Below are 26,301 nucleotides of genomic sequence, written 5' to 3'. Positions count from 1 at the left end.
TTCCTATAACACCATGTCTTGAAGTGTTTTATTCCTCTTATACTACATACATTTTCCAGCCATTACAAATTTGAATTTATTAAAGAATGATACACTATACATAATTTTTTTTTATCCATTTATAGTTACATTTAATATTGTGGACCGTCCACATCACTTGCATTATCGCACCGATGAACAGCTACGAAGTCCTGTCTTGGAGACTCTCGTGTGGCAGAAAACTTACCGACCTGTTACAAAGCGCTCACACTGGAGACTCCTTCCATAAATGTGAAATAATCATCTCTTTACAAAAACGTTTCACCAAATCGAGTGTACGAAAGCAGCACATCCTTTTAATTTTACTATCTTTATTATCAGCTGGTGAGGGAGTGACTCTTTATCATGGGCTGCACAGCTGTAACATAAGTGAGATACCAATAACTAACTTGTCTGTCAGATGTTTCACAACATTAAATCTAATTATAAATAATTTTTAATGCCTCGCACTTCTGGTGTTGGTGGTTTGAATCCCGCCTCTGCCCTGTCTGGGTTTCCTCCAGGTACTCCAGTTTCCTCCCCCAGTCCAAAGACATGCTTTGTAGGCTGATTGGCATTTTATCACAACAAAATCTTGCGCCTTGTGAATGGGACTGGCGTTTCCCACGCGTAGGCATCTTCACCATCACCATGACACTAATGTGGAAGTCGTCAATCACTGACAAATATAGAGCTATTTCAGCTTGAGTGAGTCCCTGATCACAGTAAAAACGAATTTGTTCTCGATGCTGCGGGAACATGCGCTAAGCTGTTGTTATGTTGAGAAAACAGAAAAATAAAGTCATGACCATGAGAAAACAGCTTTTCTTTATGTTGATATCATGAGAAAACAACTATTTTGTTATGTTGAGATCACAAGAAAACAACTATATTGTAATGTTGAGAGCATGAGAAAATGAAGTCGTGATCACGAGAAAAAAATTATTTTGTTATGTGAAGATCACGAGAAAATGAAATCGATATCACAAGAAAACAACTGCGTTGTTATGTCGGGATCATAAGAAAACAAGTATTTTGTAATGTTGAGATCACGAGAAAATTAAGTCGAGATCACGAGAACAAAACTATATCTTAATGTTGAGATCACGAAAAAAAATTAAGTCGAGATCATAAGAAAACAACGATTTTATGTTGAGATCACGAATAAAAAAAAAGTCGTGATCACAAAAAACATCTATTTTGTTATGTTGAGATCACAATAAAATTAAGTCGTGATCACAAAAAAAATCTATTTTGTTATGCTGAGATCACAATAAAATCACAATAAAATAAAATCACAATAAAACAATAAATAAATAAATAAATGAAAAGCCGTGATCACAAAAAACAACTATTTTGTTATGTTGAGATCACAACAAAATCACAATAAAATAAAATCACAATAAAATAATAAATAAATAAATAGAAAAAGTCGTGATCACAAAAAAACATCTATTTTGTTACTTTGAGATCACAATAAAATAAAATCACAATAAAATAATAAACAAACAAATAAATAAATAAAGTCGTGATCACAAAAAACATCTATTTTGTTACGTTGAGATCAAAACAAAATCACAATAAAATAAAATCACAATAAAATGAAAAATAAATAGAAAAAGTCGTGATCACAAAAAAACAGCTATTTTGTTATGTTGAGATCACGAGAAAATTAAGTAAATATCACCAAAAAAACTACTATTTTGTAATGTTCAGATCACGAGAAAATTACGTCGTGATCACAAAAAAAACAAGAAAGAAAGAAAAGTAAAAAAAGAAGACGAATGGTGTCCTCTTAGGGCTTCCGTAAGAAATAAAATAATATATATTAGTTCCATAAATCAAAGCGCGTTGTATGACTTTTATTTTGAAATGTAAACTCTGTTCCGGTTTGTACCGGGAGTAATGAAAGAAGTAGCAAGTATGGAGTCACTAACAGAGCAAAGCGGGCTCCCTCGGGCAGAGAGAAAAGCTCTTGAAAGAGCTAAACTCGTTCAAAAAGAGACTCAGAGAAATAATTTTAAACTGGTAAGCAGACCAGAGGAATTATTTACTCGTTTATATATATATCAATAAATATATGTATGAACGAAATAGCTTTAAATAAGTAAATGTAGTTAACCGGCGAAATACTATAGCTCTAACTAACACATTCCCACAGCACAGTGTATTAATCCTGCTTTAACATGACATACTGAATTAAATGCATGTTTTCTTGACTATTCTTCTGGCAGTTTCAGTGTGTGCGGCTTGCAGAGTTGATAAGGAAACTCTGGCTGGTTCCTTGGACCCAGATTAAAGGAGTACTTCCAGTACTATTGAAATTTACACAGCTGCCCCCATTACACCAGATGGCATGTTTGGCATCCGTCATGTTCTTCTTGAGTTTTGCATTAGACTGTAAACACAATATGTCTAAAAGTACCATATGTGGACACCTGATCATCACACCCATATGCGGTTCTTCCCAAAACTGTTCCCACAAAGTCCGTCACACAATTGTATAGACTGGCTTCACTGGAACTAAGAGACCCAAACCAGTTCCAGCATGACAACGCTCCTGTGCATAAAGCGAGCTCCGTGAAGACCTGGTTAGCCAAAGTTGGAGTGGAAGATCTCGAGCGTCCTGCTTAGAAACCCTGACCTCAACCCCACTGAACACCTTTTTAGGACAAACTGGACCTGGACGCTCCTCGACATCCCAACATCACCGCCTGACGTCAACCTGACTAACGCTCATGTAGATGAATGAACATGCATCTCCACAGCCACGCTCCAAAATCTAGTGGAGAATCTTCCCAGAAGAGCGGAGCTTACTGGAATAAATCTGGAATGAGATGTTCAACAAGGACATATGGATGCGATGATCGGGTGTCCACAAACTTTTGACCGTGTAGCGTATAAGCATAATGTTTCATTTTTGGCAAAGTGTTTCCATCGATCTTACAACAATATTCGTGTTTCTATTATGTTTAATAATAATGATCTGCTTCCACCCGAGCCTTTCTGTTATAATAGCTGAGGATTCACGTGTACACGTTTTTTTTTTTGTAAGACCTTGAGTAAGGACCAGCTTGAGTCTGGAATCCATCCTCTTTCCACACATTTTCTTCACATAACCTCGATCATAAATTCGACTACTCTTGTAAACAGTCCATTTGAATATCTTTGTGTGCTTCAACCAGTCATATGAGCTTATACACTTCTCAAGTATTTCAAACACTGTGTATTCATTTAGGGCTTGGGTTTCACCTTCTCCCCTGCTTCTGCTGATGACATGTCGGTCTTTTCTTTTAGAATAAACTCCGCCTGATATTTTAATACACCTGAGCTTCAATCATACACCAAACTCGAATACTGAATATCTATAATTCCAAAATACATTTTCTTTTTGGAAAGTCTGTAACGGATCTTTATCTTTTCAAACTATTCAACCCTGGACAAGAATCTCATCTAACACTGATTACATTTTTTAAGCGCACAATAATTTCCACAAACAAAATGTTGGGGTTTTTTTTCCCCCCACCAAAACATAACACAGCCATCAGAATCAACAAAACGTTATTATATTAAGAATGTAAGACATAGAGTATGTCATGATTTGTACATGTGCTCTATGGTGATCTGTAAACTTATGTTATACTGATAAAAGCATCGTTTTTGGACTTGTACGCTTTAATCAGGTGGCCGGGATATTAAAGAAACCCGAACGCGAGCGAACCCAAGAGGAGTGCGCTTTACTTGAAGGGCATCGAGACACCGTGCAAGAGCTGAGCAAACGCCAGGCTCGGAGAAACCTCCTCAAACGGAAACAGGAAGAGGTGAGCCGGCTAGATTTGAACGTCGGCTGTGTTTCGATAGCTGGAAATTTGTTCCATCTTGTTTTGATATAAAATCCTTAATCGTTATTTTGAATCGAGTATCTACCGTATTAGACACCGTTTTTTTTCTGCTTTCAGCTCTTTGATGATGAGGAGGATCTGAGCACCAAAGTGAAGCAGCTGGCCGAAGCGATGCGTCAGGCTCGCCACGTTGTCGTCTACACCGGAGCCGGGATCAGCACGGTGCCGATGTCCTTAGTTCCTGTACTCCTGACTTCTTAGATTGCACTTTTCATGAAGGTTTATAACATTCTTTTTAACGCTTGCCAGGCTGCTTCCATCCCGGATTACCGCGGGCCTAACGGAGTGTGGACTCAGCTCCAGAAGGGACACGCTGTCAGGTGAGTCAGTGCGAGACTGAGAGACAGGTCTTGCGTTCGTGTTCTTGATGTCCTCTCTCATGCAGGGTGGAGAAATCCCTCGCTAATTCGCTTCTCTTTCCACCAGACACTCAGACCTCAGCGAAGCAGAACCGACTCTGACTCACATGTGTATCCAGATGTTACACAAAGTCAAAATGGTGAGTGCTTGAAAATCGTGAAGCTTTTCAAGTGAGCTCTCGGCACAGCTCGCAGGGTGTCGGGTATCTTTTGAACTTTTCTGCATCTGGTTTTAAAAATTAATTAGAAAGCTCGAATCACATGCTTGTATGATTGTCGGTGCCAGATGGGCTAGTTTGAGTATTTCTATAACTGCTGATCTCCTGGGATTTTCACACACAACAGTCTTTAGCCTTTACTCAGAACGGTGCAATAAAGAAAAAACATCCACTGAGCGGCAGTTCTGCGGATGAGGGAGGTCAACGGAGAATGGCCAGACTGGTTTGACCTTTGACCTGACAAAGTCTACAGATAACCACTCTGTACAATTGTGGTGAACAGAAAAGCATCTCGAAATGCACAACACGTCAAATCAGTAGAAGAAGGACCACATCGGGTTGCACTTCTGTCAGCCGAGAACAGAAAGCTGAGGCTGCATTGGGCACAGACTCACCAAAACTGCATAGTTTGGAAAAAAGTAGCCTGGTCTGAGTAATCTCAAGTTCTGCTGAAGCACACAGATGGCAGATTCAGAATATGGCGCCAAAAGCATGAATCCATGGAACAAAGTTGCTTTGTGTTAACAGTCCAGACTGGTGGAGGTGGTATAATGGTGTGGGGAATGTTTTCTTGGCACACTTTGTGCTTGTTAATTCCAATAAATCATTGCTGGGTTACCACAGCCTATTTGAGTATTGTTGCTGAGCATGTGCATCCCTCCGTGGCCACAATTTACCGTCTTCTAATGGCTACTTCCAGCATGATAATGCACCATGTCACAAAGCAAAAGTCGTCTCAAACTGGTTTCATGAACATGACAACGAGTTCCGTGGCCTTCCCAGACACCGGATCTGAATCCAATAGGACGTCTTTGGGATGTGGTAGAACGGAAGGTTCGCAGCAGGAAGAAAAATCTGCACCTGAAAAATCAAGCAATTCAGCATGTCAAAGACAAACATCTTGTAGAATCCATGCCATGAACAGTAGAGGCTGTTTTGAGAGCAAAGAGAGGGCACTACGCAGTATTAGTATAGTGTTCCTAATAAAGTGCTCGACTTACAGTTGAGCTGAGCAGATGAAGGTTAAAGGATCTGCTCAAAGATCTGATAGTGGCAGCTTGGTGCTGCTGGGATTTGAACTCTCAACCATGTGATCAGTCGTTTCAAGCCTTTACCAATGAGCCATCGGCGCCCATATTTGGGAACTTTGTTTGAGACGGTTAGTTGATCGTATTCTCCATTTGTAATGTGAATGAATTAAACTAGAGGTGTGGCTTACAAGAGATGAAACACACTAATACTAATCCTAGTAACTAGGTGTGAGTTGGGAATACACACTGGTTGAAATGCCACGTATTCACTTATTATCTTGGGGCATTTTAGCGTTGTCAATTCACCTGTCGGCGTATTTTTGGAAGGTGGGTGGGAACACTCGCACACGGACACGTTGAGAGCCCATGCTCAGAATCGAACCGGAGACCCTAAAGATGTGAGGCACAATCCAAGGCACCACTGTGCCACCTGTATCTCATCTGCAACTCTTTGTATGTGATCATGCACAGGTTCAACACGTGGTCTCTCAAAACTGTGACGGTCTCCACTTGCGCAGCGGGCTTCCCAGACACGCCCTGTCTGAGCTGCATGGGAATATGTTCATCGAGGTGAGACTCCTGTGTGTGCTGCGTCTGCAGACGTGTTATCTAATACGCCACGTTTCATATGTTAAACCTGCCGTATCCATCTTCGAGCAGGTGTGTGTGTCGTGCTCTCCGGTTCGCGAGGTGATCCGTCTGTTCGATGTGACGGAGCGCACGGCGCTGCACAGGCACGCTACGGGCCGGCGGTGCGCTCACTGCAGAGGGGAGCTGAGGGACACCATAGTGCACTTCGGTGAGAGAGGCATCCTGGAGCAGCCGTTAAACTGGAAAGGTGCCGCGGCGGCAGCAGAACAGGCCGATCTCATCCTCTGCCTCGGCTCCAGTCTGAAGGTCAGCTAACCAACGACGTATCAGATTTAAAAACGTTTTCTCGACGGCTTCTCTGATGCTTTGGCGTTGCTTCGGCAGGTCCTGAAGAAGTATGCGTGCTTGTGGTGCATGAAAAAAACAGCTGCTAAGAGACCAAAGCTATATATTGTCAACCTTCAGGTAAAGTCATCACACCTCTGTTTGTTTAGTGCTGTAACAAATAGTGCCTAATTGTTAAACATTAAAAAAATATATATATATGTATATATTTTTTTTTTGTAGTGGACACCAAAAGATGATTTGGCCACTCTGAAAATACATGGAAAGTGTGATGATGTAATGCGTCTCCTGATGGAAGAGTTAGGAGTTGAAATTCCAACTTACGACAGGTAAGGATGATCTTTATGTCCAATAGTTTTTTTTTTTTCACTGAACATCCAATGGGAGCCATGTGGTGCAACTGCATCCATCATTATGGCACACATCGTTGCCTTTGTTAAAGTTTCTTTATACGATCGGTCAACTTATTTGTTGTAACACTAGTTCATGTTGGTGCAGTTCCAGTTTAATGGTGCCAAAACTTCTAGTACTTTGTACAGTGGAACAAGTAAAGAATACACCAATTGGGGATGTGCAGTTGTAGAAAAATAATCAATGACTGGGTGGAATGCGTAAAGCAGAGTCACTGTTACCATCCTGAAGTCGATTCTTTTCCTATAACAGCACATCCTGAAGTGTTTTATTCCCCTTATAGACAAAAAAACCAGATACTTCATATCTTTTTCCATTTATAGTTAGTTACATTTAATGTTGTGGAATGTCTATTAAACATGTTAGTTCCTGTTATCACTTACATTATAGCAACTATCAGCAGTCATTTCCTCACCAACTTGTCATGTGACTGTGAAAAAACCGTGGACTCATGTGAACTTTACAAAGCGCTGACACTGGAGACTCCTTCCATAAACGTTAAATAAACAAATATATACACAAAACTTACCATATAAACAACACACGTTTTTAAAATAATTTTTTTTTTTATATTTATGTTCATGTGGAACGTCCACCATACAAGTTCCTGTTTCTATAGAAACGATAACGTATTTGAAAGAGCGTGTTAATATAAGCCTGTGATTTTTGCCTTGTAGTTAGAACTACAGTTATAGAAAATTAATCCTTGCTCTCTTACCAATCAAAATTGAGCGTTTAATAGGGTTAGGGTAGAAGTTTTATTTACTGACACGTCTTTTCAATTGAGTAGATCCGAGGATCCCATCTTCAGCTTAGCCACCCCTCTCAGAGTGGACGAAGAGGACAGTCACAGCCGTAAAACCTTAGCGCCCCCTGCTGCACTGGAGCACTCTGAGTCTGATTCAGCGAGTCAAGCTGAAGAGACTGGAGTACAGGGTGGCTGGTTTGGGCGAGGTTATTCCAAGGCAAGGAAGAAAAGAAAAACTACATAGTGACATGGAGTTTTGCTTCAGGATAGCAGAGTTTTTGCTTCAAAGAAACATTCCACCAGCAATCCATATATTTATGATTATACTGCAAATCCAGCTATTTTGATATATTATTATGAGACAGTTTGGTCACCTGGATGACTGAAAATACTTTACTAAGAAGTGCAGATGTGTTCTCAGTAGAAAAACAGTGAGGTTTCTATTCACCTGTTAGGATAATAAAACTGCCAATAAATGCAATCAAGGATGATAGAAACAGACTTTGAAACTATCAAGTCCAGTAGGTGTATATAAGCATGCATTCAGGTAAAATAACTAAACCAGCCTTAACCTCAGTATAAAAGTGTCTCTGCTGTAAATAATTACAGTTTCAGTGCTGTGTGGAATGTTTCTTTAAGATATTAATTGCATTAGGACTGTGCCAGATTTTCAGTATTAGCCATTTGCACCTTATGTTTATTCTCTCAGGTATTAAGCAAAACTTGATGCATTCAATTATGCTTAGAATCAGTGTTGAGAGAAGCTTAAATGAAGTCTAATTCTGACTCCTGTGTGGTTGAGTTTTGTTTTACTTGCTCCACCACATCTAGTGTGCACAAGGTCAGAAATTTGATGAAATCTGTAGTGAAGATTTTATAAAAGTAGCTTGCTACTTTAAAATGTCATCTATAGACTAGGACAAAGTCAGTTTATCAATAATGCACAGCAGTGGTCATCCATTATGGTGCTTTCACACTTGCCATTTTTTTCCCTGTCAACCATCAGAGCAGGTTTTACGTGAAGTCCTCTGGAAAGTGGCCGTAAGCAGGTTCAATTGACCGATCTAAAAAAAAAAAAACAACAACAAAAAAAAAAGAGTATTAGTGAAGGAGATTTACTACGTGTTGAAAAGACAATATTTTTATTGCCGATATTTCAACATCACACACTAACTAAAATGCACAAGCTGTTTATTTTTAGGGTGTTCACCAGTATGTGATGTGACCTCCCAATTTAACTGATGCAGCATACAGGTAGGTCACACAAGCAGGTCAAATTCTCTTGATGTTTTGCCTCCAAAGCTACAGCAAAGCCAAACAAGCTCCTCATCATCAGAGTTATACCAATCTTTATTTCATCTGCATTCTTGATAAATAAATCTATTCTATATAGGACAAGACCGACTAGTCAGTTACTTGCTGATTAAAACATTGTTGTAGTTGTATCTCATTGCGCGAGCTGACTTTTTTTGTTGTTGTTGTTTGTCCATATCCGTACAAAAAAAAAAATCTGTATTTTTACTGAAGAAAAGTGTGAAAGCACCCTTCCAGTTATCACTGAGTCAAATTCTCAACAGTGTTTGTGGCAGCAGACCACCATCGATGGAAATTACACTTTAGAAATTCATTTCATAACATTTATTTAAGTTATAATTTAAAAACCTTGGGTAGAACATTATTGCCTTAGACACTCTATGTAATGTAGTACATGGGTCAGAAAAAAATTCCTAATGATGTACAGCTTAATAACGAACAAACTGTGTGTACATATATGACCTTTTATTTTAAAGGATGATGTGGATTGAGTTCTGGAACGTCTCTAATTTAGCAGTGACTCCGTCGCTGCTCATAACACTGTGTTTACATGAGCTCAGTTAATGGTGTAGTCTTAAATTACTGTGGAAATGTACTGATCCTCAGACAAATGAAAATTTATGTATAGAGACTTAACATGTCTCGTGTGTTTATATTACATTAGCTTTGTAAGTTTGTGTGAATTTTCTTTTTAAGATTATTTTAAACCTACAAGAGGGTTTGGTTTTTGTATTTTGGTGTTCGTCTTGAATTTGGACAGACTGAACCACTATGATGTTTAATGTACCTGTAAGTTGAATTTGTTGAACAGAATAAAAAGGAAAATTTAATACGGGTTAATCTCTCTTTCTCTTACAAATTTTTGTCTTTCCTCATTTAGGGTCATGAACTTGTATGCAAATGTTTTTTTCTTATGGCTTGTCTCGGACAAGCCGTGATAAAAGTTTACTGTTTTAAGCTGTTATTTGCTGTTTTTGTGTGCATTTAACCCGTGGAAGTCATTTTGACCCATGGATGTAACTTTTTTTTTTTGAATGAATGTTTATCAAATTACAAAAAGAATGACTTTGGATGGTAAGTTAAACACGTCATAGTTTTTCACTGTAATCTTTACAGCAATTACACTTGAGACAAATAAGATGAACTAAGAAACTTTTTGGTTTGATCCCTCTTATTTTATTGGAATGTCTTTTTGTATAAATATGTTTTGTAAATGGAACTGAACACACACTGTCACTGCTGTTAAAAGCTTTATTCCTTTATCCAGCCGTTATCAGTTTCTGTACAGCACTGATGAGCTCTGGGAAATGCGTGTTCTGAAAATGTCCACGGTCTGTATATTTGTGAAGCTCCGCCTCCAGTCCATTTGCTACTTCCTGCTGCTCATCCCACGGTAGGAAAGGATCGTCTGTGGAGCCGAACTGGATGATGTGTTTCACGTTAGCTCTGATCCTTTCCCACTCCCATGGACGGCTGAAATACCCTGAGTGAGGAGAAAGGGGAAAAAAGTTATCAGTTTTCCTATCAATAACTATCAAGCCAAAAATGCTTGATTTTGCTGCGGCTTTGTAAAAAATTTGCGATACAATTTGGAGTTTTTTGTGGGGTTTTTTTCCCAGAAAACCACTTGCACTGGCAAAACTGCAATTGCACAAAATTGTTTTTTATTTTTATTAAATCAATAATCTGGAAAGACCTTTGTAATATCACAGTCTAAAACTGGATTTAAAGAGAAGCAAATTAGTAAATGAATCACATGTAAATGAATCACATGAATATGAATCTCATGAAAATGAATCACGTAAATGAATCACATGAAAATGTATCACTTGAATATTAATCACATGTAAATGAATCATATGAAAATGAATAAATAAATTAAAGAAAAAAAAATTGTTTTGCACACTCACACAGTCATGCTTGTTGGTAAATGAGAACGTTTAGCTGTACTTATGTTCAAACACGTGAATCAAAGAGGGCTTTGGCTGAATGCGCATCGTGATGACGTCACACAACGCGTCTCGGCCCAAATCTGTGGAAAATTCGCTCTAATTTTTAAAAAATTGCAAGCGCCTTGGAATATTGCGGAGTTTCTTTGATTTTGCCTTAATTTCTGTGATCGCGAAATCCTGGAGGGACTGAAAAATATAAACTCGTGACTCAAAGCTGCACTTACAGAAAATGAATCAGCACCTTCTGAGCAATCAGAATCGAGAATTCAACAGCTCTGTGGTGTAAAGTGAATGTATAAAATGCTCCATCTAAATGATCTATTTAGCTTTGCAAATACACTCAAGACTTACCACTCTTTCTCTCATTCTCATCTCCAAGGTCGGAAGTGTAGGCGCCCACCAGGATGATGCCGAATACCTTGTGTGTCTCACTGTACCTGAGACGCAGTTGGAGGAAAAAAAGTGTGCAAGCCATTACACCAGTTTCACTTAGATACTTAAATCATCAAGTCAGCACTACACACATAGGCATGAAAATGTACCAAATGTAATAGCCATAGATTTATAACTCTACAAAGCTGAACTCCACTCTGTAGACTAACATCATTCACAACATGAGTAAGCATAGAGTATACTATCAAACCAAACATAACATAAAAAGAGTAAAAAAAAAATGTTTAAAATCGTAAGTTTACACAATATGTTACGTTAGGATCATATGGGAACAGGTTTGGGTTGCCAGATTGTGCTATTTCCTGACTATTACAATGTTTAATTTATTACTGAACACCACATCAAGCTTTTTTAACCATTTAATGTTATGGAACATTCGTAAGACAAGTTAACTCCTGATGTCCCTCACCAGCCTCTCTTTTTTCCCCTCTCTTCAAATTAATAAGACAAAAAAACCCTGCAGCTTGTTATGTTACTAAGACCCCAGAATATGCAGACTTCTCTGTACGCAAACTCCTCATCAAATGTCCAGTACCTCATAGCAGCAGCAGCTCCTGAGCTATGGCCGATGATCAGCGTCTCCTCATCACATCGCAGCTCCTTCTCCATGAATGGCAGCCAGATGCTCTCTCTGGCCGTCACTGTTAGATCATTCAGAAGGTAAATAAAGAACAAATCAACAAATTAATGACTCCATTTCAAGTTTGACTCAGAACTCGTTCAAGAGCGCTCTAATTTTGTGGGACTTTATGTATGCATCTATATGTACCTGGGTCTGGCATGTTCCTCAGCTCACAGCACACACCAGGTATCTGTGAAAATTAGTACAGATAGCTAGTTAAATGGATAGACAGGTGGGTGAATAGATATAGATAGATAGATAGATAGATAGATAGACAGACAGACAAATAGATAGGCACTTAGATTAGATAGGCAGACAGACAGCTAGACTGATACACAGACAGACAGACAGAAAGCTAGACAGATAGATAGATAGGTAGATAGATAGACAGACAGACAAATAGACAAACAGACAGCTAAACAGATAGATAGGTATACAGACAGACAGACAGACAGAAAAACACAGACAGTTAGACAGAGAGTCAAATAGCAAGACAGACAGATCAAGAGAAAGCTAGACACAGACAGAAAGGCAGACAAATGGATAGACAGATAGGTGGATAGACAGATAGGTAGATAGACAGACAGACAGATAGCGAGACAGGCTGGTAGACAGACAGAAAAACAGACAGACAGATAGCTAGACAGACAGATCAATAGAAATCTAGACACACAGCTAGACAGACAGACTGACAGAAAACTAGACACACACACAGACAGAGAAATAGCGAGACAGACAGACAGATAGCTAGACAGATATATAGATAGACAGACAGACAGACAGCTAGACAGATATATAGATAGACAGACAGACAGATAGCTAGACAGATATATAGATAGACAGACAGACAGATAGCTAGACAGATATATAGATAGACAGACAGACAGCTAGACAGCTATATAGATAGACAGACAGACAGGCAGCTAGACAGATATATAAATAGACAGACAGACAGATAGCTAGACAGATATATAGATAGACAGACAGACAGACAGCTAGACAGATATATAGATAGACAGACAGAGAGAAATATATAGATAGAGAGAAATAGATAGACAGATATATAGACAGACAGATAGCTAGACAGATATATAGATAGACAGATAGCTAGAGAGACAGAACAGAAAACTAACTTACAGTTACAACTCATTACAATAAATATAATTAATACATCATTGACAAGTCACGTGTCATGATAAATAAGGTCTGGGAGGATTCTTGAGACTCTCTGGATAGTAAGGAAGAGCAATATGGATGAAGAGCCTTTTACAGAGTTCAGAGTTTACAATTGTCCCTGAAGTGTTCACATTAGAGGTTTATATCGTACATACCTGATTAATCTGTTTATAGACCCAGCCATACCAGTTACTGTGTTCAACATCTCCTGAACCATTCCCTGGAACTATCACTACTCTCTTCACAGCCATCACCTCTGTTTCAGTTAATAAATAGAAGTAATAACACACTGCACCGAAGATTTCCTTTTCTTCTTCCTCCTTGTTCTTCTTCTTCTTCTGATAGAAACTAGCCGTGTATACCGCCACCTGCTGGAGTAATGAGCATTATTACAACCAGAGCTGTGTTCAAATTCAGAACAGATAGGATGAGTGTATAGTGCATCAGTGTACACACACTACAGAGTACACACACAAACACACACAAACACACACACACACACACTACAGAGTACACACACACACACACACACTACACAGTACACACAAACACACACACACACTACAGAGTACACACACACACACACACACACTACAGAGTACACACAAACACACACAAACACACACACACACACACACTACAGAGTACACACACACACACACACACACACACACTACAGAGTACACACACTACAGAGTACACACACATACACACAAACACACACACACGCACACACTACAGAGTACACACACATACACACAAACACACACACACACACACACACACACTACAGCGTACACACACACTCCGAGGTAGAATAGTACAGTCATATACAGTAAAAACAAATCAAGTCTAATACATTCAAAACGGAACCCTTTATTTAATTGAATTTTAATTGAATTTATTTTATTTTAACACGACAGGTTCAGGACAACAAATAGGGTCATAATGAAATTGCATTTTATTTTGTTTAATTTTATTGGAGTCACGTGGGGTCATGAGGAAGCCATCCCGGTTATCATGTTATGTCAAAATGACATTTAATTTAATTTAAATTTTATTCTATTTTATTCTGTTTTGTTTTAACAGGACAGTTTAAGACATCATATGGGATGGTGATGAAAACATTATTGAAAAAAAATGTATTTTAAGACAGACAGACAGATAGATAGACAGATAGATAGATAGATAGACAAACAGACAGACAGACATAGATAGACAGTAAGACAGACAGACAGACAGATATAAAGATAGACAGACAGACAGACAAACATAGACAGTAAGACAGACAGACAGATAGCCAAACAGACAGACAGTAAGACAGACAGACAGACAGACAAACATAGATAGACAGTAAGACAGACACACAGAAAGACAGATAGATAGACAGGCAAACAGATACATAGACAGATACATGGATAGACAGACAGACAGACAGATAGATAGACAAACAGATAGACAGACAGATAGACGATTCCATTTTGTTTAATTAACATACGGGTCTCAAGACACTAGTAATGGGAAAATGAAGCCTAATAAAGCACTGAGGCTTTCCCTTGACTGATCCGGGAAAAGATTCAACGCTTCAGGAATGTCGAAACAGCGCCATCTGGTGGTTAGTGAAAAATAAAGCAGCCAAAGCCTGTGGACTTTAATTGAATTTAATTTGAAATTAAGATATTAAATATAATAGTAAAATTTATTAATGAATGAAAGCAAGACACTGTGATACATAAATATTTTTTCTTTGCAAATACGATACATACATTGGACGTTGTAAGCTGAAAATATTCCCAAACAGGGGAAGTCTCTCTGTTTTTTTTTTTTTGGCTGATGCCATTGTTATATACTGTAAGTAAATAAAACTTTTGTGAAAGTTTAACATTCACCCCTTCCCCAAACACGAAGCCCTAACCCCCACCCTATCCCAAATACCAACACCAAATGACCTAAACAAAAGTGCACAAATTCACCAAGAAAAAGACAAAACAACAAATAATTAGTGACAAATAATTTGTGATGATTTAAATAGTAATGTATTGATTATCCAGTTTTCAAGGTACGCCTCACAAACCAACAACCAACCAGACTGTTCTTCTTCTTCTTCTTCTTCTTTTAGTTTTAATGGCGGCTGGCAAACCAACTTAAGGTGCATTACCGCCACTGGACTGGAGTGTGGACAGCAGATTGGCAGGGACAGAAAAAAAAGTAATAATAACAATAATAATAATAAAAAAAAATAAATAAATAATAAATAAATAACCATATACTACATAGGCATACTAAATGACTGTCTCTCACGTATCCCAGTATTTTTCAGATAACTTATTATCACCAGCCTACACATTCACAATAATTCTGCAATATGAACATTTATTCCTTTATTACTATTTGTTGCTCACCCTCTAATGTTAACTGTGCAATAATCCATTCATCACTTTTCTGTATATAAACGAGTTATTACTCATCTATATATATATTCATATTTGCATTCATCTGTACATACATCAAGGTACATATACATAGTGTATATATTACCATTATTATTATTTTTTTCACTACTATTATTCTTATTTTTCTATTCCTATTGTATATATTTTTTAGACTTAATATTTTTCAATTCATTTCCTATTTAATGTGTATTCTTTCCTATCTTTTTTGTGTGTGTAATTGAGCTGCTGTAACGAGGGAATTTCCCTAGTGTGGGATCAACAAAGTTTTTATGTTATGTTATCTTATTTTATCTTATTAGGGGACGGTGCACTTTTCCAGATGTTTTTCCAGCAAGTTCTCTAATGTCATGTTTTGCTTTCCAATTTGCATCTCTAGCTCAGTCCTTTCTTCCTCATATCTTTTGCAGTCTAACACAGTGTGATTTAGCATCTCTTGTGTATTGCAGTAAAACACATTTTATTCTGTGTAATGTTAGATGTAAGCCAGCATGACCTATTCTAAGACGCGTAATTATCATCTCTTCCTCTGGGTTCCTGCCCTGCCTCATACTCATGCCTACTTGTTTTTGTATATTATATAGGTGTCGTCCGGTGTCCCAGTATTTCTGCCATATTTTATTATGCGTGTGTCTCTTTAAAATGGTTACCAACCAACCAGGACTCTGGGGCTCGGACATTCTGACACGCGAAGCGAATCTCGCACGCGATTGGACAGAACGTACAAAGGCTTCGTTTCTCGTCAATCACGTGACTCTGTGAAACCAATACACGCCTCGGTACGGGGCTTCACGTGCCTCGAAACTTCAGCGTCCAGCACACCACGTGGGGTCTTGACGAGCGCACGTTCGGGTCACGTGATCTTGAATCCCGGAAGCAGAATTCAAAACAGACGCGTAATCTGTAAGGAGGTATGGAGAATTGTTTTGTTTGAGTTACTTCTTTATTATATATGTTCATCTCTTTGCTTTACAGTGAGTTTGGGTGAGTAGTGATACCAGCTGAGCTCTGTTTATACGCGGCAGTGTTTCTGTCAGCAGAATGCTGTAATGTAATGTAATGTAATGTAATGTAATGTAATATAATATAAGACCTTGGCGTGTAAACAGAGGCGCGTCAGTGAAGCAGCTCTGATAAATAGGACTCTGCTGTAGTGGCACATTTTACTTGCAGTTTGGCTTCAGGGGTTATTTAAACACCTAAAATCTCTTTCTAAGGGAGATCAGTTAGTCTGGTAAGTTATTTGCTTCCTTATTGCTTGAATAAATTGATAAATAAATCTCTGTTTCCTAACTGATGTACTATCCTACACTGCCCTAACCTTTACTGTTGGGTTATTTTCTTTCAAATTTACTGTAGGATTGTTATTGGTCATTTAAGAACTGTTTTCTTTCTATAATCAGTTACCAGCTGGTGAAGATGGTCTATCAGTTTAACTACTTCAGCGTGTGTTTTGGTTAGATAAAGGAGGATAAACTTGTTTCTGACACTCTGACATCACTAATCTGTTTAAAAGAAGACATTTGTTAAGCAGCTTTGCTAGTTGATAGGTGATTTATTTATATATATATATATATATATATATATATATATATATATATATATGTGTGTGTGTGTGTGTGTGTGTGTGTGTGTGTATATATATGTATGTGTATATATATATATATATATATATATATATATAATGTGTGTGTATGTGTATATGTATATATGTATGTGTGTTTATATATATATATATATATATATATATATATATATGTGTATGTATATATATATATATGTGTGTGTGTGTATATGTATGTGTGTGTGTGTGTATGTGTATATATATATATATATATATATATATATATATATATACATACACGCATGGTTTTTACAAGATATTTTTCTTTTACAAGAAGAGGATTGGTGTTATGCTGGAGCTTTTTCACAAAATAAACATTTAAATATTGAAATCAGGCTCCGTCTAATGTTTATGCATAAATTTGCGTACTTAATAAAACCAAATGTCTAGGCTTTGGATGATGTTTATTTCACTGAAAAGATGCTCTTAAGAGAAAGAACAGAACAGATTTTCTCAGAACAATTTGTGTATCATTTCTTTAAAGTTCAGCAATTTGAGAAATTCTTCTGTCGTATCCTTCTTAATAGGAAGAGGATTTTTTTTTTTCTACAAAGTGAGATTTTTGCTTCTGAATATAGAAAAAGTAGATTTTGAGGAAAATGCTTTTAAAAATACAATGTTGTGTAATGTGTGCTTCATAAGGTTTATAAAGGAATTTGACCCCTCTGTCAGTCCGTACAGGATTTCCCAAAGTTTTTTTGACATTGTTGCGGGCAAAAATACTCAATTTTGCTGCGGATTTAAAAAAAAAAAAGAAAAAAAAAAGTGATGCGATTTGCGGAGTTTTTTTGTGTTGCACGAAATAGTTTTACACGGTCTTTCGCAGTGATGTTTGTTGGTAAATGAGATCTTTTAGCTGTACTCGTGTTTGACGCACGTGAATCGAAGAGAGTTCTGGCTGAATGCGTGTTGTGATGATGTCACGTGACGCGTCTCGGCCCGAATCTGCGGAAAATCTGCGCTAATTGCGAAAGCTTCTCCGAATATCATGGAGTTTGCTCGATTTTTCTTTCATTTTTTCGATCGCAAACATCACAAAATCCTGGAGGGATTGGTTGCTGATTTCCAGAGTATCATGAGTCGACACAAAGAGTGAACGAAACATTTTTATTACAACAGTCATGGAGGAGAAATATTCCAGATTATCCAGAAAGCAAATGATACATCAATACGTGGTATTTTTCAGGACTTGTAAGACACCAGAGGAATCAGGAGGTGCAGTGTGGGTCACTTACGTTTGGGTTTACTAGGTTAAAATCGCCGATTTGCACTTTTATTTCCACAGATCTGTATTATACCGACATGATGTACACGCTGAGCCTCGTTGCAGCTGTTTTCGTGGCTCACGTTGTGTCTGTGAGCAGCTCGGAACAAAACGTCGACCCTAATGTACTCAAAGCGGCCAACTTTGCCATCAGGTTCCACAATCGTATGGCGAACTATCCTTATGCGTATAAAGTCGTGGACATCCTGTCTGACTCTGCTGAGGTACGTGACACTTAAAGCTGATCTTTAACCCTCAGTGACTCGTCTTATAACATATCATTTAGAAAAGTGTTTATTATGAGAGCCAATTATAGTCCTGGTGACGGAATGACTGTTTATAGCTGCTATAACGTAAGTGAGCAGAGGTACTTAACTTGTTTTGTGCTGCAGGATGAACATTAAAGGTAGATATAAACAGACATCGCAGACGTCCAGCTCTCCTTATCTTAATCTTTATATAGTGCATGTGAGAGACCAGTGCTTCAGAGCGCTCTCATCTTCTATCCTGTATTCATCTCTCTCTGTAGTGAAACGTCTACACCTGAGAGGACGAGTGTACTGGTGTTTGTCTAAATTTCCATTATAGTAGACAAGCAAAAACACATTTAATCGATAGTAAGGCTGATAAGAGAACCATTCTCTGTACATTGCACTTGAGTTTAAAAGTAATATCTCTAATTCTGTATGATTACAAATCGAAAGAGTAAACGATTGCGTATTGTGTAACAAATTCCACTGCTGGACTTGATCTCGGATTATCCTAATCCTCTCGTAAGACCATAATAAAGATTTGGCAGTGTTTATTGCATTACATCAGCTGCTCAGATGTTTCCAGATCCAGAGCCATTACATCAAAATAAACACGCGTTCATTCGCCGTCTCATGATATCACATGATCAGCTTATTGCGCATTTGACTAAAGCTCGTAACTTAGATCTCCGACTAGGAAAAAACTTTATTATTATTTTTTTTTACAGGGTTATACTGTATATACAAGTATTAGCTTTAGATCAATCCATATACAGAGATATTCGTTTGTTAAATCTATAACACTGAATATGTAGTTCACTGTTTTTATAGAGGTAACTGTACATCAGTCATTACAGTTAGCTGGCTAGTTTGTCCCTAGCAAAAAAGAACATGGAGGCGTCCATGATTTTCGCACGGAGCTCGAACAAGGCGTAATTCCGACTTTCGAAGGAAGTCGCACGAATGGAGTTTGAAAATCCAAAAATAAAGAAGAAGAAACGGCGTCATAAACACTGTATTACACAAGGGAGTATGATGGTATGACTGTATAGCACGATAAAACAATCTGGAATGCAGTTGTGTGCAAAAGTTTGCATCCCTCCTGGTTTCTGGGTGGGGGAAAAAAAGGAAACCATCAGAATTTGACTGTGAAAATGAAACGTGGGTGTTTTTAATGAATTTTAAAATGATTATATGAAAATAAAACAAAACTCATCTGTATCCCGAAGCCAAGCGAGCTAAAATCATCTGTGCTTTCTGGGTGGGAGGGATGGCGTTCTTTCTCTCTCTCTCTCTCTCTCTCTCTCTCTTGCACTCTCCCTCTCCCTCTTCCACTCTCCCTCTCTCTTGCTCTCTCTCTCTTGCACTCTCCCTCTCCCTCTTCCACTCTCCCTCTCTCTTGCACTCTCCCTCTCCCTCTTCCACTCTCCCTCTCTCTTGCTCTCGCTCTCCCTCACTCTCTCTCTCTCTCTCCCTCTCCCTCTCTCTCTCGCTCTCCCTCCCTCTCTCTCTTTTTCGCTCTCCCTCCCTCTCTCTCTCTCGCTCTCCCTCTCTCTTTCCCTCTCTCTCTCTCTCTCTTTCCCTCTCTCTCTCTCTCTCTCTCTTTCCCTCTCTCTCTCTCTCTTTCCCTCTCTCTCTCTCTCTCTCTTTCCCTCTCTCTCTCTTTCTCTTTCCCTCTCTCTTTTTCCCTCTCTCTCTCTCCTCTGTCAATCACAGCAACGCTAGACGATTGTGGGCATCTGTGAGCTCATGGATGCGGAGGAGGGCAGATAGCGCTTTGTGGTATCATAGAGGGGAGAGTTAGATGTTGGGTGGGAATTAATGGGCAAGACCGACATGGGGAGAAAATGGTGGGGGAATAAATAATAAGAATAATAATACAGTTCAACCATAAATAGCAAAAGAAAGGAATTACTTGTAATTAAATGTGAGAGGTTTTAAAGTGCGTGTGTGTGTGTGTGTGTTTGTGTACGCGCACCTCAGATCTACCCTCCTGCCCGAGTGAAGTACACAATAGAAGCGCAAGCTGCTCAGACGACGTGCAGAAACAACGGCCGCATGAACCTGGAGGACTGCAGCGTTGCGGCGAACGCACAAGTAAGAGACCGTGTTCGATTTTCCGTCTTTGTTTGGGTGTGTCTCAATCAGCTCGCTGGTTCCCTAGGTGGTGAATCAGTACAGTATATGGTGTACACGAGTTCAGGCGCTGGTAAGGACCCAGGCTCACTACACATTGGGACACCGATGACTCAATTTCCGGCGACATGACTGCGTACTTGCGTTGTAAAGCTTCACCACCGGCGTTTATCAACAACAGGCAGGACCGATATCTTTCTGACATTTTATATATCGTGTAAATTTATTAGCTTAATCACACACGTGTCTATCATGGTACATCAAGCGGGTGGATTTTTAAGCAATCATTAAACACTTAAAAGTCTTTAGACTCGAACAAACCGTATATAAAACGTCAAATAAAGTAAAAAATCTCTAGCGTAAGTAATCATTTGAGAGCCACGATATCAAGCTGCTTACATTTGTAGACGAATTGGGCCGAGAGTTCGTCCGCCATTTTTTGCGAGCCGGAAGGCTTCCGAAAACATGACGTCATTTCCTGTAAGGGAACATAGTGAGCATTGACGCTCCCTGGTTTTTGCGGTGCATTGTGGGATTTTTTTTCGGGCGCGAACGTTCCAGTGCACGGGAAGGATTTTGCGATTGAGACAGCCCTTAAAATGGCCGACTTCCTGATCAACGCCCCGGCTACTGAACTAGAGAGCTGATTGAGACGCACCCTAATTCTGCAGATCATATTCAGAACTCAGTTGCCATGGAAACTGCAGTAGTTTTCACGTAAATACAGTTATTATGGGCAGGTAGCACGTGCACTTGCGCTATATATTGTAGATATTATACGACGATTAATTTTTTTTTTTTGTTTTTTAAACAGACGATGATCTGCAACTTCGTGGTTCTGGCGGTTCCAGGAGAGAACACGGTTCCTCAACACGTTCTGTCACAGCTCTGTGCCTGACGTGTCCTTCATCGAACCGCACGAGTGACTGCACTGTAGTTTTGTTTTGCCTTTTCAAAATGTAGACCGTTTCCTGAGAAATCGGGGAAAGATTTTCCTTGAGAAACATCCCGTATCCTGTTTCCTTTCCTTGGAGAAGCTCCGTATTGAATAAAACACTTACGTGGCATGCTGTTGTCGGAAAATAATCAACAACGAGGTGACATAATGCATCTCGAAATGAAGCGGGCTTACTGTTAGCTGATTATTTTCCTATAAAAGGACGTCCTGAAATGTTTTATTCATTAAAGATCGGCATCGTTTTCATCCGCTTGTAGTTACATGTAACGTTTAGGAACACATGAAACAAGTTACTTCCTGTTATCACTTTAGTTATAGCGGCTGTAAGCGGTTGGCGTCGGTCCTGAAGACTTTCCTGTGGTGTAAAACTCACTTACAGCTGTTACAAACTTACACTGACACTGGAGACTCATTCCGTAAACGAACGCCGCCTCATAGAAAACTTTACCACGACGTGGTGTTTTTTAATCTGTTTATTAGCATTGGGCGTAGACTACGCGGCGCTTTCGCCAAACTATTCAAGTGTAAGTCATTACCATAGAAACGATGACGCTGTTATAGTAAATGAAACACCCTTCTGACCAATCGTAATCGAGAATTCAGATTCAGCAGCGCTGTGGTGTAAGTTTATCACTATTTGAACGTTAGACTGGAGGTGGAATAGCACTTTTATGCACTTTTCTTCTTTATCGAAATGAACTTGGCATTTTTACGAATTATCCGTGTGTTATTGTTAGGTTTTAGTGTATAAAATAAGCAGATGAACAGTGACATGTTCGCAGTGTGAAGTTCTCAGACCCTGCATAGAGAGAGTGTGTGTTGCTACAATGTATTTATTCACACCTGACCTTTACTTTGGAAACGTCGGAGTAAGGAACGAGCTTCAGAGCTCACAGCAGCGCAGCATTGTGCGTTTCTATAGAGATACTAACTGCATAAAACACTAATAACCTGATCTCTGGACGCGGCGGGGTCCGTGTGGGCTTTTAAACAACACCACTGCTGTTATCATTTCAATAATCCTGAAATAAAGAGGAAAGAATTTGTTTCTGTGTCTCTCATCCTTTCTATCAGTAACATATTAAACAAGCAAATCCCAGCATGTGAAGAGAGAGAGAGTGAGTGGGAGAGAGAGAGCAGGAGAGAGAGTGGGAGAGAGAGAGAGAGAGAGAGAGAGGGAGAGAAAGAGAGTGTGAGAGAGATGGAGAGAGAGAGAGGGAGAGAAAGAGTGTGAGAGAGATGGAGAGAGAAAGAGAGGGTGAGAGAGAGCGAGAGAGAAATAGCGTGAAAGTGAGAGAGAGAAAGAGAGTGGGAGAGTGTGAAAGAGAGAGGGAGAGAAAGTGTGAGAGAGATGGAGAGAGCGAGAGAGAAAGAGTGTGAAAGTGAGAGAGAGAAAGAGAGTGGGAGAGAAAGAGAGTGTGAGAGATGGAGAGAGAGAAAGAGTGTGAGAGAGAGAGGGAGAGAGAGTGTGAGAGAGGTGGAGAGAGAGCGAGAGAGAAATAGCATGAAAGAGAAAGAGTGGGAGAGAGCGAGAGAGAAAGAGTGAAAGTGAGAGAGAGAGAGTGCGAGAGGGAGAGAAAGAGAGAGAGATGGAGAGAGAGAGAGAAAGAGAGTGGGAGAGAGCGAGAGAGAAAGAGTGTGTGAGAGAGAGAGAGGGAGAGAAAGAGTGAGAGAGGTGGAGAGAGAGCGAGAGAAATAGCATGAAAGAGAGAAAGAGTGGGAGAGAGCGAGAGAGAAAGAGTGAAAGTGAGAGAGAGTGCGAGAGGGAGAGAGATGGAGAGAGAGAGAGAAAGAGAGTGGGAGAGAGCGAGAGAGAAAGAGTGGGAGAGAGAGTGAGAGGGAGGGAGAGAGAGCGGGAGCGAGAGAGTGGGAGTGAGATAGGTTGATATATAAAAAAAGTTGATATTATATAATAATATATAATGTTCAGTGATGAAGTAGAAATGCTTGTGTTTGTGGAGAGTGAATGTGAGACTAACAGGAGGGTTTTTACAATTCAATGTTAATATGAATTAACAACGTTCAATAAATTAATAATCTTACTTTAATCTTCAGAATTGAGTTCATGTGTTCATGTTCATTAGAGTAATGTGTTTTCTGTTGATGAGACCAGCTACTGTCAAACAACTTGTTGAAATGGAGAGAATAAAGTTTTTATTTGCATTTCCTTCAGAATTGTGGAATTAATTATTATTCATTTAAAAGAAATAGTAAAAGGCAGAACTATCGGTATCGGCCGATATCACTCGGAATAATCGCTTATCGTATCAGCTGAGAAATTTAGTATCGGTGCATCTCTACAAGTTACAGAAGAAAAAATACAAAATAAAAATCAGGAAGTAAAAAATACTAAAGATTGTTTACTTTCAAAAATGTTCAAGAAAAATGACAAAAGAAAATAAAAAAGTAAACTATTACACTAAAGAAACAAAATGCTAAAGAAAAATTAGTAAGAAAAAAAATACTGAAGTAAATTTTCAAATAAAAATGACAAAGAAAACATATTAAAGAAATTTTACTAAGGGGGAAAAAAACCCAAAAGAAAACAAAATGCTAAAGAAACGACAAAAGAAGAATAAATAAAGTTACAAAGGAATAAAAAACACAAAAAACTAAAGGAACAGAAAACTTTATGCATGTAATATATTTAATTTTTTGCTCATTTTCATGCTAATAACTGAGGACTTGGCCGTAGTGCAGCACGTAGTGTGGAATCTGAGCCCTATGTAGTGCACTTTAAATTTTTGAGCAGGCTCCGTGACGGAACCGGAACACGTCAACTTTGACCTCTGACGTAGCAGAAGTTTAGGAGTCGCATCTGTTTTGGCAGAGTAGCTTTGTTATTGAACAGTTAGCTTTACGGCTTTACGATAAATAATGAAAAAGCAGCAGCTTAGATAGACTGCTCTCTTTCAACGGACGTTTTATTACGAGCTGGAAGATGATGGAGCTGAGCTCAGCGCTCAATAAAGAAGGCTGGTGAGTATTTACAACAAGCTAGCTGCTGTTAGCAAAAAAACCCCCAGCATAACTACTCAGCTTAGCGCGCGGTTGTCATAGCAGCACCCGTAATGCGGGAAATCACGCCTCCTATCCTAGGATTGGTTAGAAGTTCGTGCTCTCGTGTGTCTAATTGGTGGACCGTTTCTGAGTCTGAGTGCTAGCCAATCCTGGCACAGGAGCTGGGATAGTGGTATCCAATCAGAGCGCGGCGGTGGAATACGGATGGGAAGAAAACCTGGGGTTATCGTTAGCTAGCTGTGTAATGCTACACAAGGATAGAAACGAGGTTAATAAGTGAATCAGTAGCTGAATGAGAGGTGCACCGGGAGCATTAAGAAATCTATCGTTAATCTACGAGAACCAAAACTAGCTGAGTAAATTGGTAGTTTTAATAAGTTAGTATGCTAACTAGCACGCTAATCTTGGCTAGTAGTTAGCAACGTCAGCTAGTTTACTATTGACACACCGGCTGTTATTAGTTATCTACCCGTTTTTATATTGATATCAGCTCTGGTGCACGTGTAGTTTACTATCTGAAATGACTTTCTTTTATTTAAATTTTTCAGTAATTTTAAAACCAATCAGATCATTGTTGGTTGCATAAGTATTCGCCCCCCACTATATCAATATTGGCTGCAATTACAGCTGCAAGTCTTCTGTGATGTCTCTGGATCCTGATATTTTTGTCCGTTCTTCTCGGCAAAATTGCCCAAGCTCTGCCAGATTGGACCTGAGTCCATTGGTGAGCATGAGTTTTCAAGTCTTGACGTCTGGGCTTTGACCGGGTCCGTCTAATACGTTCAGCTTCCTGGTTTTGAATCGCTGCAGTGCTTCAGGAGTATGCTTAGATACATTGCTATGTTGGAAGGCGAGTTGTCGTCGTCTTCTTCTTTTTCTCAAGTTTTCTTCTAGGATGACTCCATCCGTCATTCCAACAACACGATGCTACCGCCGCCGTGCTTCACAGTGTGGATGGAGATTATTATTATTTAGACTTTTTTTGAGTTATGAACCGTGTTGAGTTTCCACTTTTGTTCCAAGCTTCAGATCTGAGAAGCTTTATACATGTCTGCCAAATCTTCCAGTTGGTTTTCATATGCTTTTTCTTCTGCTTTGTGGAGAGCTTCTGGTTTTTCTTCTCAGCGCCTTCTCCGCTCCTCTGAGCTGTGGAAATCTCACGCTCCCACAGAGTTACGCTTGCCGTCTCTGTTTTTGGTAAACGGTCGCATCCTAGTTAGAGCCGTATTCTTTCCGGTTTTAATAACGGATATAATATGACTCGCTGATACTTTTCCACAACTTTATCCCTGACTTGTTTTGTCAGTTTCTTAATGGCTATATTAACTATAACAGCTAGCTACTCACTCTTCTTATGGTAACAAACAGTAAGTGGCCTCTATTACTGTCACATGACCTACTTTACATCTGATACCGATCCCGGATATAGGGTCAGTGTTTTCTTTAGTAAATATCAC

The 26,301-nt window shown here is 39.0% G+C and overlaps 4 protein-coding genes across 6 annotated transcripts in view; 3 read left to right on the top strand and 1 right to left on the bottom strand.

Moving 5' to 3' along the window:
• The first annotated feature begins 1,408 nt into the window (after positions 1-1,408).
• Positions 1,409-10,201, top strand: sirt7 (sirtuin 7). The gene is made up of 10 exons (XM_053633936.1): positions 1,409-2,046; positions 3,702-3,839; positions 3,978-4,082; positions 4,170-4,240; positions 4,347-4,419; positions 6,000-6,098; positions 6,189-6,425; positions 6,504-6,584; positions 6,687-6,793; positions 7,666-10,201. The coding sequence occupies exons 1-10, from the start codon at positions 1,924-1,926 to the stop codon at positions 7,865-7,867; spliced, it is 1,236 nt and encodes a 411-aa protein (XP_053489911.1). The 5' UTR covers positions 1,409-1,923; the 3' UTR covers positions 7,868-10,201.
• rbbp9 (retinoblastoma binding protein 9) lies at positions 10,175-13,497 on the bottom strand. The gene is made up of 5 exons (XM_053633938.1): positions 13,296-13,497; positions 12,112-12,154; positions 11,878-11,983; positions 11,241-11,326; positions 10,175-10,420 (listed from the first exon to the last, which is right to left on the bottom strand). Exons 1-5 carry the CDS (start codon positions 13,389-13,391, stop codon positions 10,197-10,199), a joined length of 555 nt encoding a protein of 184 aa, XP_053489913.1. The 5' UTR covers positions 13,392-13,497; the 3' UTR covers positions 10,175-10,196.
• A 2,925-nt stretch (positions 13,498-16,422) lies between these two features.
• On the top strand, positions 16,423-22,869 carry zgc:194981 (uncharacterized protein LOC561073 homolog). 3 transcript variants are annotated; one of them, XM_053634683.1, is made up of 4 exons: positions 16,423-16,501; positions 18,500-18,702; positions 20,713-20,826; positions 21,680-22,869. In XM_053634683.1, exons 2-4 carry the CDS (start codon positions 18,517-18,519, stop codon positions 21,761-21,763), a joined length of 384 nt encoding a protein of 127 aa, XP_053490658.1. In that variant the 5' UTR covers positions 16,423-16,501; positions 18,500-18,516; the 3' UTR covers positions 21,764-22,869. The 3 variants fall into 3 exon arrangements, with proteins under 3 accessions (XP_053490658.1, XP_053490659.1, XP_053490660.1); XM_053634684.1 differs by having other exon boundaries at positions 16,493-16,574; XM_053634685.1 differs by lacking the exon at positions 16,423-16,501 and adding an exon at positions 16,582-16,824.
• Positions 22,870-24,077: 1,208 nt separating this feature from the next.
• tdrd3 (tudor domain containing 3) overlaps positions 24,078-26,301 on the top strand; it is a 30,476-nt gene continuing 28,252 nt past the window's right edge. The window contains exon 1 of the mRNA XM_053634681.1: positions 24,078-24,802. Within this exon, the coding sequence (XP_053490656.1) occupies positions 24,765-24,802 (38 nt within the window). The 5' untranslated portion in view covers positions 24,078-24,764. The remainder of the gene's footprint in view (positions 24,803-26,301) is intronic.

Source organism: Ictalurus furcatus, chromosome 10, assembly GCF_023375685.1.
Source record: "Ictalurus furcatus strain D&B chromosome 10, Billie_1.0, whole genome shotgun sequence".
Lineage (NCBI taxonomy): Eukaryota > Metazoa > Chordata > Actinopteri > Siluriformes > Ictaluridae > Ictalurus > Ictalurus furcatus.
This window is presented reverse-complemented; position numbering and strand designations above follow the sequence as displayed.

Coding starts and splice junctions, on each gene's coding strand:
- sirt7 (XM_053633936.1), top strand. CDS start 1,924: ATGAAAGAAGTAGCAAGTATGGAGTCACTAACAGAGCAAAGCGGGCTC. Junction 3,840..3,977: donor TCAAACGGAAACAGGAAGAG/GTGAGCCGGCTA, acceptor TTCTGCTTTCAG/CTCTTTGATGATGAGGAGGA. Junction 6,099..6,188: donor ATGGGAATATGTTCATCGAG/GTGAGACTCCTG, acceptor ATCTTCGAGCAG/GTGTGTGTGTCGTGCTCTCC.
- rbbp9 (XM_053633938.1), bottom strand. CDS start 13,391: ATGGCTGTGAAGAGAGTAGTGATAGTTCCAGGGAATGGTTCAGGAGAT. Junction 11,984..12,111: donor GAGGAACATGCCAGACCCAG/GTACATATAGAT, acceptor ATGATCTAACAG/TGACGGCCAGAGAGAGCATC. Junction 10,421..11,240: donor TGAGAATGAGAGAAAGAGTG/GTAAGTCTTGAG, acceptor CTCCTCACTCAG/GGTATTTCAGCCGTCCATGG.
- zgc:194981 (XM_053634683.1), top strand. CDS start 18,517: ATGATGTACACGCTGAGCCTCGTTGCAGCTGTTTTCGTGGCTCACGTT. Junction 18,703..20,712: donor TCCTGTCTGACTCTGCTGAG/GTACGTGACACT, acceptor CGCGCACCTCAG/ATCTACCCTCCTGCCCGAGT. Junction 20,827..21,679: donor GCGTTGCGGCGAACGCACAA/GTAAGAGACCGT, acceptor TTTTTTAAACAG/ACGATGATCTGCAACTTCGT.